The 13,603-nt window shown below is 57.6% G+C and overlaps 1 protein-coding gene across 1 annotated transcript in view; it reads right to left on the reverse strand.

Annotated features, from left to right (window-relative positions):
• Positions 1–6,641, reverse strand: part of MYRF (myelin regulatory factor) — a gene marked incomplete at its 5' end in the record, with an annotated part of 55,590 nt that extends 48,949 nt beyond the window's left edge. Inside the window, one exon of the mRNA XM_084262942.1 lies at positions 6,596–6,641. Within this exon, the coding sequence (XP_084119068.1) occupies positions 6,596–6,641 (46 nt within the window). The remainder of the gene's footprint in view (positions 1–6,595) is intronic.
• Positions 6,642–13,603: the final 6,962 nt, after the last annotated feature.

Here is a 13,603-nt window from a genome sequence, read left to right on the forward strand (position 1 = left end):
GCAGAGGGAGGGCAGACACCCACAGCCTGGCATCCCTCCTTGCACCGCTCCCAGCTCTGGATCATGCAGGTCTTGCCCCAGCAGGAGGAATCCACAAAGACCCCAACCAAAAGGCAGCGAGCACGGCACAGCCCCATCTCTTTTCCCCTCTTTGAAAGGTGCCTTCTGGGTTTGATTCTCACCAAAAAGTGGAAAGCAAAGAGAGCACCACTGAGCTATGGCATGCACACAGGGTTGCACCTCTCCAGGCAATGCCCAGCTCTCGCCAGGGTAGCTGTGCCCCGGAGCCACTGTATCCCACGTGTATCACAGCTGGTGACACAGCAGCTGGGATGGCTCTGCCCCAGGGGACCAGCCCTAGTGAACGCTTTGCTCTAGCACAGGAAGGTGAGGGAGTGGAGGGAAACCCTTGCCTACCCAACACCCCAGTAAGGCTCCTTCTTGGCCAGCATCTCTTTCCCGTATCCTTGCACGCATCAGCCCTTGTGCAACCCCAGGCCAGGCACAGGGAGCAGCGTGGGTCAGCCGGATTTCTGAGTCACTGACAAACCCATTTCCATCAGCCTGGTCACACCTCCAGCACAACTCCCTTCTAACCTGCCCCGACGGTCACCTCTTCCTGCTCCCAAACCCCGTCCTGATCCGCGTCCAGGCATCGCTCCCAGGACACCAACCTGTGGAAGATACATTAACCAGAACACGGGCAAAGTACCTCTCTCTGTCCCTGACAGAGCCTCCGCGGGTGTGTGCTCACCTCACTCCTTCTGAACCACAACCCACCCCTTATCGGACATCTGAAGGGACCCACCCTCCTACGAACAGCTCTCTGGACTTACTCCATCTAGATGTCTCCTCTCCTCATCTCATCCAGGAGGAAAAAAACCTAAACCCCAACCCAGAAGTTTTGGGGAAGCCAGGAAGAGAGGGCAGACTCCAAACAAGCACCAGCACGGTCACAAGACCAGGCTGGAAGCGGCAGACGGCTCCACAGTAGCTGTGCCCCGAGAAGAAGATGAGGACAAGTCCTTTGACTGAAGACCTCTTGCTGCTGGTCCTGCTGGGATGGAGGTGGCAGCTTCTCCTCGTGCCTCAGCCAAGTGCTGAAGACCAGCTCAAGGGAGCGTTTTTCCTCTCTTTCCTCCACTGCTAAAGCCCTCAGATGGAGCTGGGCCCACCAGCACTCTCACAGTACCTCTCTTGTTAAGGGCATATGCTGACAACTGTGTCAGGAGGGCAGGGGAGACTTGAAATGAGAGGGCAGAGAGAGGAGAACCAGAAAATCATCACACTGCAAAGAGAGACAGAGAGGCAGAGGGGAAAGTGAGCTGAGCCATGGGAGGGTTGGGGGATCCATGCCGTTACCTGCTCGGATCCAGCGCATCCTGAGCATGGTGAGAGCAGATGTCAAGCCCCCGCTGCGTCCCTGCTCTCCCCTTCTGTCATGATGCTGCCTGGGTCAGCTTGTCTAAGTCCTGGGGCTGCCGCCCGCAGGTTTTTCTATTCCCTCAGGGAAGAATGGGAGGGCCAGGGAGGAGGCTGGGAGGCTGCTGCTGCACGCCGGGATTTGGGTCTGCGAGGGGATTACCAGGAGGGATGGTCATGTGTTTGTGCTGTACCAGGTTCCCCGGGACCATTCTGTCACGGGCTCACTCCGTCCAGCAAAGCACCCCACCAAAGCCTCTTACCTTCCCCGCTGCGCCAGCCGAGCGCCGGAGAGACTGTCACACCGCAAAGCCACCGCGTCCCCGACCCCGCTCGCTCCTCCCCGGAGTGGGGTCTGGGTACGAAGCACCGGCAGCGCCGTGCAGCAAAGATCACGTTGTGCTTTTCACATGGAGCTCGCTGCTCTCCACAGGCGTTTCCCCCATCCCTTCCCGCCACCACACCAAAGGGCTCCATGCAAGCGGCGTGGAAAAGGCTCTCTCCCAAACAGCACCGGAGATGGGGGATGCAGAGGCCACTGGACAGCGAGCACAATGTCTGGCTCCCAAAAAAAAGCTGTTCTTTCAGATAAATTAAAAGAAACTACATACTGTGATCTGCTGTAGTCGCCTTGTGACGTCAAGTGCAGGCACCTAAAAACCTGGTTTGGGGGCCAGGGGGTGTCTGCCATCCAGCCAGCACCACACCAACACCACAGCCTCGGTGGTCTGCTGGTGCTTTCGGCCCCAGACACCCACCACTGTCACGGTGGGGGTCACCAGCCCTGCAGAGCTCTTTCAGCTCAGGGACGCTTCACCTTGCCATGATGTGCTGGCTCTGAAGAGAAGCCGTTATCCCTCTGCCCTTAACTCACGATGTCGCCGTTCTGCATCAGTGTGAGGTTTAGGGTGAGGTCCTTCTCCACTCACTCTCACCCACCACTGCATATCCCTGCGGACACCCCTCGCACGGAGACCCAACTCTTATGGCCCATCACGACACAAAACCTCAGCTCCCTGCCTTGGCCCCATCACCCCGCAGCTCTTCATCCCAGGATAAGGGGGCCCAGGTCTCCTCCCACAGGGCTGCAAGGCAGCGTGTCCTACATACGTACCCAGTATGATCCTTGACACACCCCGAAACCCACTGATGCCATTAACGCACACACACGCGCCCACCCCTACGGGCAAAACCCCCTGGCTCACACAAACACGCCTGATGCCTGGGGGATAAAGCCCCCCAGTGCTCACTTGCTCCCTCCCAGTCTGAAGGCTCCTGCAAGCCCCCCGCACAGGCCCAGCAGCCCCCACACACGCGTGTGCAACACCAGCAGCCCCTGTGCACACATGTGCAGACATGTGGCCACCAGACAAACACGTGTTTCTGGGTGCTCCAGCCATGTTGCGCTCAGCCAGAAGAGCAGAGAGCTGCTTTGCCCCGCAGGACTCGCCTGTCCTCCCCGAATCCCTTTCTGGCACACCAACTACCGTCTTTCCCAGCCACATTTCACCCCCAAATCCTCCAAGCTTTCAGCCTCAGCTGCTCTTTCTCTGCTCCTCGCCTTAGCGCTGCGCAGCCGTCTGCCAAACCACCCACTCCCCTGCCCCCCAGGCCCCACTCTGCACATCCTTCCCGATATACATTCTTTAACGACCTCTTATCTCATAAATTAGCCGAGAGAGAGAGGGATCCCGAATAGCTGAGCTCTGGCGTAACTGTTTCCCTTGCGCGAGTGGTAGGCAGGGAGGAAGGTAAGGTTTCTAGCAAGATGCCAGCCAAGGGTCAGACGCTTCAACTCCCTTCTTTTCCTTTGATACAAAATACGAATGCTCTGGGTAAACACTACAGAGCGACCGAACCAAGCTCCTTCACCTGCCAGAACCCCCAGCATCCCCCATCCCCTGCTTCCAAGCTTTCCCAGCTGTCTGCCCAAGCTCTGCTCGCTGCGATGCTCCTGGGCCCCACCAAACATGTTTACCAGCCACAGGGACACAAACCGGGACAGGGACGGTATTCCTAACGCGGGACAGACCCGCCTTGTGGATGCTGAGATACCACACTGCTGGCCATGCTGGTGCTCATGGCATCTCCATCCCAGGATGGCACAGAGTTTCGCCCGATCACTGTGCCCTTAGGGGCTGCGTCTCTTCCCAAACATCAGCACAAAGCCCCATGACTTCTCACACCATCCCTCTGCTTCTCCATCCTCAGACCTCCCTCCCGTGGAGTGGGCGCCTACATTCCAGGATATCCTGCCCGTGCAAACTCTGAGAACCTGCTCTATGAAAATATAGCTGACAAAACAGGGGATGGGGGGGCAACTGGACCCCAGACCGCTCCCCAAAACCAACCTCACTCTGCGACGGGACCTACTGCATCATTCCTGGCACCAGCCAAGTGCTGGGATTTGGAAGCGTCAGGGACACTGACTCTCTTCCCCAGCACAGCCCCCACTCCCCAAAAGTCTGCAAGAAGAGGGCAGTTAATCCTCGTCTGACACTTTGAAATACCGAGCGCTGTGCAGGGATTACCCTTAAACATGGTGGGACAGCGTACAGCAGGCTCGGATCCTGCGCAAACCGGGATCGAGAAAAGGAAAAGGAACAGGAATAATTCCCAAATTATTTCAGGGAAAAAAGAATAATAATAAAAAAAAAACCCTTAGCGTAAAAGCTCTGCTCGGCGCGATGACGATCTGCGAGAGGAGAGAAGAAAACATCTCATGTGAGAGCAAACCAGGGTCTGACCATGTGCTCCAGGGAGGGAATCAGCAGGCACCTTCTAAAGAAGCAATGGGCCAGCGAGGAATCGGTTCTCCTAACGAATTTATTCCTGTAAATTAATAAACTCTAACAGCTCTATTGTTCCCCGCTACATTACATGCCCAGAAACCATTAATCCTTGGGGACAGCGAGATTCCAGGGCAAATCCGTGCTGCAAAGCTGCAATTTAAGGCACCGACCTTCACTTCCAAACAAGAGAGGATCAGCTTGGCCTCCCGCGCCTTTGGAGCGCCGCGGTTAAAGCCACGGGAGGGAAGGACCCTGTTCCATCACCCCTCGGACCGAGCAGAAACCCTTCGCAGCGACACTTTCCCCTCACACCCCCCAGATAACATGGCTGAAGGGACCTGGCTGCCCTGGGTAAACCAACAGCCACGTTGGGCTCCACTCAGAGAAAAACACTAAGCTCAGAGAAGCTCTAAAGTTCTACAAGTGAGCAAAAAGCCAGGGCCAAGGAACAGCCCTCGGTCCCAGTTGCCCTTCCCCTTGGCACAAGGTGTGAGATGGTTTTGGTTTGAAAAGGGAAACGTAGAGAGGGGGAAACACAGGAAGAAAGAGGGAGGAGGAGACAAAAAAAGGCAGAGACAAAGAAGGAACGAAGGGAAAAAAGAGGGGAAGGAACGAAGGAAAAAAAAAGGAAGCAGCCCAGAACTGTTGAGGTTGGTGGGGACCTCTCGAGGTCATCTGCTCAAGCAGGATCACCCACCAGCCCCCTGAAAGAACAAGACAGACAAAGAAACCCTCCACCCTGGAAAAAAGATGCTCTGAGGGAGAGAGGAAAGAAAAAATCCCACTTCAAGTGTCTGTCCCTTCATTTGCAGGAGTCTAAATGCCTGTAAATAATGTTGGGGTGCTGAGCAGGACGCCAGGGAGGTGCTTGGTGCCCAGAGGATGGGAGGTGGGTGGGCAGGATTTAGGGGATTGGACCAAGTGAAACCCTAAAAACAAAACCAGCTCCCCCGAAGGCTGAGGGGAACAGAGTCTGGGAGCACACGATAAGAGCCCGTGCAGCGAGGCTTCCCATCCTCACTAATCCCATCGCTCCCGGGAATCCAGAGTCACGGCTGGCACAAACAGGGGATGTTTCTTGCTTTGAAGACCACGACACATGTTATTGAGGCGTCACACAGATGCCAGAAGAGAAGAAATTGAGAAGCAAGCAGCTTGAGCCTCTGTTCACCCCCCAAGATCATCATCTGTTCGCCTTCCTCCCCATGGTAAGTCCTTCCACCAGCCAAAGAAACAGAAGGGGACAGTCCTCCCACCCTGACCCCAATCCCCCTGGGTGATGCTGAGCAAGTAGGCAGCATGACGACTCTGGAGGGGATCCCAGCTCCAGAGTTGACTTGTCTGCGCAACCAGTTGCTTCTCCGTGAGTCCCAGCAGATCCCAGCTGTGCCACCAGCAACAGGACACATGGACCCAACAGAGCCTCACTAGGATGGGGCGCATCGATCCCCCACGACCACCGTACCTACGTGCTGAGGGGGGTCACACCAAGGTGCGCAGCCCACGCCGCCGAAACCTCGGCTTGGCAAACGCCCCACCAGAGACCAAGGGGCACACGGTGGTGGGGCGCAGCGCCGCAGAGAGAGAAACAAAGGCGACGAGCCAGCAAGGAAAGCCACAACGCAGTCAACAAGGAAGAGTGAAGCGTGCCAACAAAGCCGGACTGGGGAGAAGGAACGCCGAGCCGAGGGAGGGAAATCAAAGGGCACTGGGGGGTCCCAGTGCCTCTCCAGCCACATGGATTGGCCCAACCAGCCCCTCGCTGCCACAAGCAGCCGTGCTTCACCCCACTCAAGGCCGAATTCTCTTTGCGGACGGTGGTTGCAGTAAAAAAGCACCTTTGGCTCGCACTGATGGGAAGGGGGCTCTGATCCGCGGAGACACGGTGCCCAGGGGGTCGCAGCTCCAGCTGGACAGATGCTAAGGGATGGCGGGGGTCTGCTGCAGAACCAGCCCTCTGCTAGACCAGAGAGGAGTGATTTTCCCCATCGGCAAGCCTGTTCCCAACACGGTGGCCCCAGCTCAGCACTGGCGCTGCTGGTCCTGAGGCGAGTGGAGAGGGTGGCCGGGAGCGTGGCCCCACGGTGACATCCATGTCCCCACAGCAGAGCTACTAGTGGGAGCTCTGAGGACTGGTGAAAGCCACACCAAGGTCCACACCAGGGTGGGCTGGGAACCTAGCACACGATGTGACACCCTCCCCAGCACTCGGTGTGTCGGGACCCCCCATCTCAGGACCCTTGACGTGCCCGCGGCACACCGGCCCAGTCCCGCCTGGCCAAGACAGCAGCCGTACGCCGCCTTTGCCAGGGTCAGAGGCTCCGGGAGCCCAACTGGGCTGTAGTGGGGGGAGAGTCACGACTTGGCGGGGAGTCCCTTACCTTCAAAAAACCGCTGCAGCGCCTCCGTCTCGTCCACCACCTCCATAGCTGTGCCATGCACCGGGCGCTTGGGGCTACTCTCCCCGCCTGCCGCGGGGCATCCCCCCGGGCCGGGCCGGGGGGGGGGGGGCGGTGTGAGGGGAGGAGGGGGGTGTGTGGAGGGGCCGCTCCTTGCTCCGCTCCCTCAGGTGAACCCCGCCGCCGCCCTCAGCGTCCCGCACGGCCGCTCCGGTGGGGTCCCGGAGCCGGTACCGGCACCGAGCGCGGCCGCCCGCTGCCCATCGGCTTCCGCCGCGCACCGCCGAGCGCTGCCCCCAAACTTGGGCTGCCGAGACGTGCTCCTCCCTCCCTGCCCGCCCTCCGGTGCTCCGGCCCCGCCGCTGCTCCTCCTCCTCCTCCTCCTCCTCCTCCTCCTCCCGCCGCCCCTCCCGCACCGGGCAGCGCGCGCCCCCGCCGGCAGGGAGAGCCCCGGCACAGGACCCGCAGCTCTCCCGGGAAGACAAGCATCTCCCCCGACCACCTTCCCAAAAACACGCTACTCCCCCACCCCCCCCCCCAAAAAAAACCCATCCCCTCCCGCCACCCAAAAAGTACTCGACACCCCCCCCCCCTTTAAACCCCTCCCTAACCCCCCTTTCCCCACCCCCCCAACCCCAAAACCGGGGCTGGGGGGAAGGGACAGTTGTGTTTTCTCCTCCAGATGTGCCCGCGATCACTAATAATGCCTAAAAAAAATCAAATAAATAACAGCCCAGTATCTAAATGAAGTTACAGTTATCTGACCACAGTTAACCAAGCGCCGAGCCCCTGCCAGCCCCAGACTGTGGGGCCATTCTCTGCGGGGCAGATAAAGCGCACAATGAGGTTTTGTCCATCCCCACAAACCAATTCAGAAGGGCAGATTCTCTTATATATATAAATATATTTTTCTCACCCACACAGCTGTGCAGTGACCAATTCTTCTCTGGGGAGGGGAGGGGGCCGAGGTTTGGGGACAGTAATAGGTCTATTATTTCAGGGATGGGGAGAAAGAGCTCAACAGCCCTTTTTTCTCTCCTCTCTCCCTCTCTTCTCTTTCCATTAAGACAATTGTTATTCTCCGCCACCCCACGCCCCTCGTTCCGGCACACGCTTGCCTCCCCCATCCTCAGGCACAAGCTGCCTAAGAAGGAAGGAAGAGATTTAGTTTTGCCCCGAAGCTCAGTCCAGACCAAAACTCAGTCAGTGCTGGGTTGGATGTTAGGCTGTACTAGATCCGACCCCAGAATTTAGGATTCAAGCCCCGACCCTCAGTCCCCATCCTCCCAGTGACACGTTACCTCTGCTCAGCAAGAGCCTCTTGAGTGAAGACATCAGGAATAGACCTCCTGGTGAGCAGACAGCCCTGGGCGCTTGGGTTTTTCCCCCAAGTTTTGGTTGAACCATGGCAGAAGATGTTCACAGGGCACACACGGGACCTGAGCACCCTGCTCGGTGCTTACCAGCACACAGGAAGTCTTCCCCCACGGAGTCTCCGCTTGCTCCCGGCCAGGTCTCACTTGCAGCATCTCTCCGATGGTCCCAACTGCCATGCCACCCACCTTCAGGTCTTCTTCGTGTGCCATTCGGGTCTGTGACAGTGCACCTTCACCTACACATCCCCCAGAGACAGCCAGTGAGTTACAGGAGCAGAAGGGAGCCGGCGCTCCAGCTGCTCGGGCATGGCAAACAGCAAGGAGAGGGCAGAGCTGGTGTCCACCAGCGACCACCAGAGCCAGTAAGGGACCTTGGGGACAGGCCGAGCTGGCAGGAGAACAAGGCTCTGCCCGTTGTGGAACTGGACCCCAAAGCTGGGTCCAGAGGCAATCGACAGATGTGAAAGGCAAATGGCCCCGAGACCAACCTGCCTCGGATTTGAAACCCTCCAGGGCCACCATGTTGGTCTTCACCAGGACGATGGGCCAGAAATCATGTCTGACATCACAGCCCAGATTGGGTGGGAAGGGCCCTCACTTTCCCCAGTGCCCCGCTGCCACAGGCAGTGCTACCCCCAGCCCAGGGTGCCCCAAGTCCCATCCAACCCGGCCTTGAGCCCTGCCAGGGATCCCAGGACAGCCCCAGCTTCTCTGGGCACCCTGTGCCAGGGCCTCCCCCCTCCCCAGGAAGGATTTCTGCCTCCCAGCCCCTCTCCAGCTGCCCTCCTGCAGCTGAAGGCCATTCCCCTGGGCCTGGCAACACCTGCCCTTGGCACCAGCCCCTCTCCAGCTTTCCTGGAGCTCATCAAGGGACAGGAAGGGGCTTGGAGCTCTCCCCAGAAGCAGCCTTTTCTTCTCTGGGCTGAGCCAGTCCAGCTCTCCCAGCCTGGCTCCAGAGCAGAGGAGCTCCAGCCCTCAGAGCATCTCCTCAGGATGTGTTTCAACAGCTCCATGTCCAAGGCCAGGTTGGATGGGGCCCTGGGCAACCTTGTGTAGATCCAGGCTGGAGGTTGGTGTCCCTGCCTGTGGCAGGGTGGTTGGAGCTATATGATCCTTGGGGTCCATTCCAACCCAGACCATTCTATGATCCTATGATTCTATGAATGGCTGCAGGTTGGAGCACAGGAAGTTCCACACCAACATGCGGAAGAACTTTTTCACAGTGAGGATGACAGAGCCCTGGGACAGGCTGCCCAGGGAGGTGCTGGAGTCTCCATCTCTGGAGATACTCAAGACCCGTCTGGATGCCTGTCTGTGCAATATGAGCTAGGGAGCTGCTTTGGCAGGGGGGTTGGACCCGATGATCTCTCGAGGTCCCTTCCAACCCCTATGATTCTACGATTCTCATCCCAGGGCCAGGCATTAGCACAGTCTCATACCCCATATCATCGTAAGAGTACGCTCCATCAGCGAGCACGACATCCTGCTCCCACTTCGCACCAGGAAGGCAGAGCTTCATGTGACTGGTCCCTCCCCAGGCAGGCAGTGGTGAAACACAACCTGGGACTCCTGATCCCAAACCCCTTCGACCCAACCACCTCCCTAGGGTTGGGTCACCCATCCATGCCAGTGTCCGAACTGAGTGAGGTGGCGACTGTCTGTGTCCTTCTCACCTGGCTTTTCTTCAGGAGCACGTGCTGCTGCTCGACTCCCTGTCCCCAGAAGCACCGCCCTCTCCCTTAACCAACCTAATTAAAGAGGAAAAATGGGTTGGACACACTCCTGGGGGTCCACACACAGCCTCATCCCTTCCCGAAAAGGGATTGAGCAGCTGGTACCTTACTGCAATGACCCCAAACCCAGCGTTTCAGGGCTGTGCCCGTACAAGCCCCAAGTGACACTGGAGAGATCCAAACCCAGAGCAGTGAGGGGTCACTCGGGTCTGGCACAGAAGGCAGCGCCGCGGGGCAGACACCCGTTCCCCGTCGCGGCGTGCCGACGCTTTCCTTTCTGCCGTCTCGCCCGCGCCGGCCCACGTCCTGCCCTCGTGCCTCCCCCTCAGACACGCTCCCGCTCCCTCCCTCACCTCCTCTCAGCAAACTCCACTCTCCCTGCCCCGTGTCGCCCAGAAGGGAGCGGAGGGATATTACTCACTGCAGGCGTGGCCGTGGCTCCCTCCGGCACTGAATTTCAAAGTCCAGCTTAAAACAAAAGAAATACATAAAATTCACCAGCCGCCCACCCCATCCCTCCCCACACCCCAGACCGTGGGCACGGTTAGGAGGGTTTCTAACCTCATTTTATCTCCCCTCCTCAGTACCTTCACGAGTGACACGTGGATCCCTTTGTCCCAAGCATTAAGGCTCCATCAGTTCTGGCTGGGATGGAAGAACCACTCAGGTCGTTAGAGACAGTGCTGAACATCACCACAGTAAAAAAAGAAGAAATAATAAAAATAGAGGGGCAGCGGGGCTGCAGCACTGTCAGCGGGGGTCACGGTCCTGCTCCCTCCTCAGCCCCACTGGTTAGGCAATAGCATCTCCGTGCCATCCTACAGCAAAAGGGATGCACCGAAACCTTCACACGGACCCCATGAGCTGGATTTAGGTGCCCTCTGTAACTATCCAGAGCTTTCTGAATAATCAGCCAGGATGTGGCAGCGCCTACATCCTAAAACGCCCATTACCTGAGAGGGGACAAGCCCCTGGCTGAGTTTTGGGGCTATTTTTGTTGGTGGTTAGGGTTTTTTTCCCCTTAAAACCATACCTACAGGCAAGTGGGAGCAAATAAAATGGCTGCAAGTTTAGCCACGTTTTACGTGGTTAAAATCGAAGCCGAGGCAGGATGCGTGGCTGCTGGCATTTTTCAGAGGTTGCCCAATCAGCAGGTTGGAGAAGCAGAGGAAGTGTAACGCACCAGAGAAGGGCTGTGGAAAGACTACAGCACAGAAGGTGGCTCTCTGCAGAGGCTGGGGGGTTTAAAAGCAGCAGTTCCCTTGCTCAGGTCCCCGTGGTCCCTTCCAGGAACTGGCAAGTGGCTCCAGAGTCACCTCAGGGACACAGGGAACTTTGTCTCCCATGGATAACTGGCTGCACAGGAGGAAGGAAAGATCTCTCCCTGACCCCACCTGACTTCCCTAGAGAAGAGCTGTTGCTCCTACCTGGTGCGACAACGCTTCTTTGAGCCAGCTGGGGAATTCAGTGTGATCACAGAGAGATCGAAAACCTTCAAGGGAAGGTTATGGCTTGGATGAGTAATGCCGTGGGAAGGCAGCCGCAACGAGGTGAGCCAGCGAGCTGGCGATGAAGCTGTCTCTCACACAACCCTCCGCTCTCCCTCAGCTGTCTCTCTACAGGCTTCCACCCCCCAGAACCCTACTGCCAAAAAGGACATCCCTCTTTTACGCTGACCAAGGCCAAGTCCCTCTTCCACACTAAACAAGGCCACCAGAAGGGCAGATCCCCTTCACTGCCAAGCGGGAGCAAGCAGAAACCATCACTACTCGTGGACCACGATGCAGCTGGGCTGAAGCACAGAGAGGAGTCTCCTCCTCGGGAGCGGGGAGGCACACATAGCGGTGACGGTCCCGTCCTCTGCGAGGAGGTTGGTGTGGTGAGAGCTGGCCAAGCCCAAGGCTCTGCTTTCCCAAGGTGGCCTTCGATCCATGGCTTTCCTCTTTGTGCTGGGCCATCTCCCACCTCAGACACTGCTGCGATTCTTCCCCTCCTTGAGCAGGCAGGGCTGCTCTGGGAGCCCCTCGCCAGCTGTTCAGATCACAGGCACCTAAACGAAACGCCGTTTGCTTGGGCTGCCCCTCGCTCGGGGACTTACGGAGCTCTGGCCAGGTTCTAGGCAATCTGGGGCTCTGGGGGTCCTTGCCGGGAACCTTCCTCGTCAGGCTGGAGGGTGTAAAGGAACAGAAAGGGCTTGGTGAAGAGTCTCTGTTCCCAGGAGCTCTGTGTGCACCCAAAGCACAGCTGAAAGCCAAGCAGAGGTGCCCCCCCCAGTAGCTTTGGGGTAAGATGTCTCAAACAAACGCACCTGGAGCAGGATGGGGGTTTGGCACTGCTTGTGACCAACAGAAACGGGGTGGAGGCACCTCTACAGATGCGATGGACTCACCAGAGCTGAGGAAGGCATCCTCCATGAAGCCCCCTCCTCACCCTCCATACCAGCACTGACCCACGCTCGTGTGAGAACGCATCCCACACGCAAACACTTCGGTCTTCCAGGTGTAAACCAACACACACAACAATGGGAGCCTCTTCCAATATCAGCCCCTGGATGGAGGGGGGAGAGGACAGAGGATGCCATCGTGCCCTTCTCCAACACCCAGCGCACAGCCCAGGTAGCTCCCACGCTGCTGGAGGCGGAAGCAGACCACTGCTGTTATCTCCTCTTGGCAAGAGAACGGCACCGATAAACCTCTCACTGGTTATTCATTAACTGCAAGAGGCTCGTTCCCAAGACAGAGAGAACACCAGCATCGATTTTTAACAATCAAATTAAAAAAGGATGGTCGTCAGTGAGTGACACCCACCCTGGAAGATGCCATGGGAGGTGGGGACAGTCAGAAGAATGAGGGCTCCCAAACCAGCCCTGCCAGGACTCAGAACAATGGGGCAGAGGGAGAAGCATAAAATAAAATAAATAGAAGGGGTCCAAAATAAAAGAAGAGGTCCAAAACTTCACAGGAAGCTCCTCCTGTGCTCCCCAGAGCTCAATTCACCCGAGGTCTTCCAGCAGCTCAACCCCCGCGGTGATCAGCCCCTCGCACCCATCAGCGATGTCCCCCACCGCAGAGCAGACACCGGGAAAGGGCAGAGCGTCCCGATTTGATGTGGGAGTACTGGGCTGAGCCCTGGGATCCCCCGGCACAGGGAAAGCACCCAAGGGAGGCAGCTCCACCAGCACGGACACAGCACCCTCTGCTGAAACGCTGCCAGATGGACGCCGGGCACGCCGACCGCGGAAAGGGAACCGTCAGCCTCTGGCTTCTCCAGACAAGGGAGCGTCCGGGGAGCTGGCCAGACAGGCTGGGCAGTTCGAACGCTGTCGGAGGAGCCCGGGTATTCTCACCCGAGGGGTCTCGGAGTGGGATGCACAAGCTACACAGGTCTCTGCTGCAGGAGCTGCATCTACCAGACACAGCATTGGGCTCTGCCACTACCACTGACTCCCTCCACTAACTGCTCTTCCACCTGCAGAGCTTTCCAGGTCGTTCCTCCTTAACACCGAGGTGGGAAGCCCTGGCTCCTGCTCTCCTTGCACTAGCCTGGCCTCATCAGACAAGTGAGCGTAACCCTGTAATTGCAAGCAGCACCCCCGTTTTCCCCACTGGACTGCTAATTGGCATTTTCCCTATTGTATTATTAATTGGCATTAATTCCCTATTGTATTCTTAATTGAAAGCACTAATTAACCCACACCGGGAGCCAGAAACCGTTCCATACACAAGTCAGGCTCCTTTCCCTTTAGCTTAACACTGTCTCCAAGCAGGTATACATCACAGGAATTAGAGCAGCTGCTCAAGGAAGGTTTCACCTAACTCCCCTCTCCCGAGAGGTACGGGTTAACGAAGCAAACCACCCCTGGCACAATTTATTCCTTTTTA

Source organism: Gallinula chloropus, assembly GCF_964237585.1.
Source record: "Gallinula chloropus genome assembly, chromosome: 4".
Classification (NCBI taxonomy): Eukaryota; Metazoa; Chordata; class Aves; order Gruiformes; family Rallidae; genus Gallinula; species Gallinula chloropus.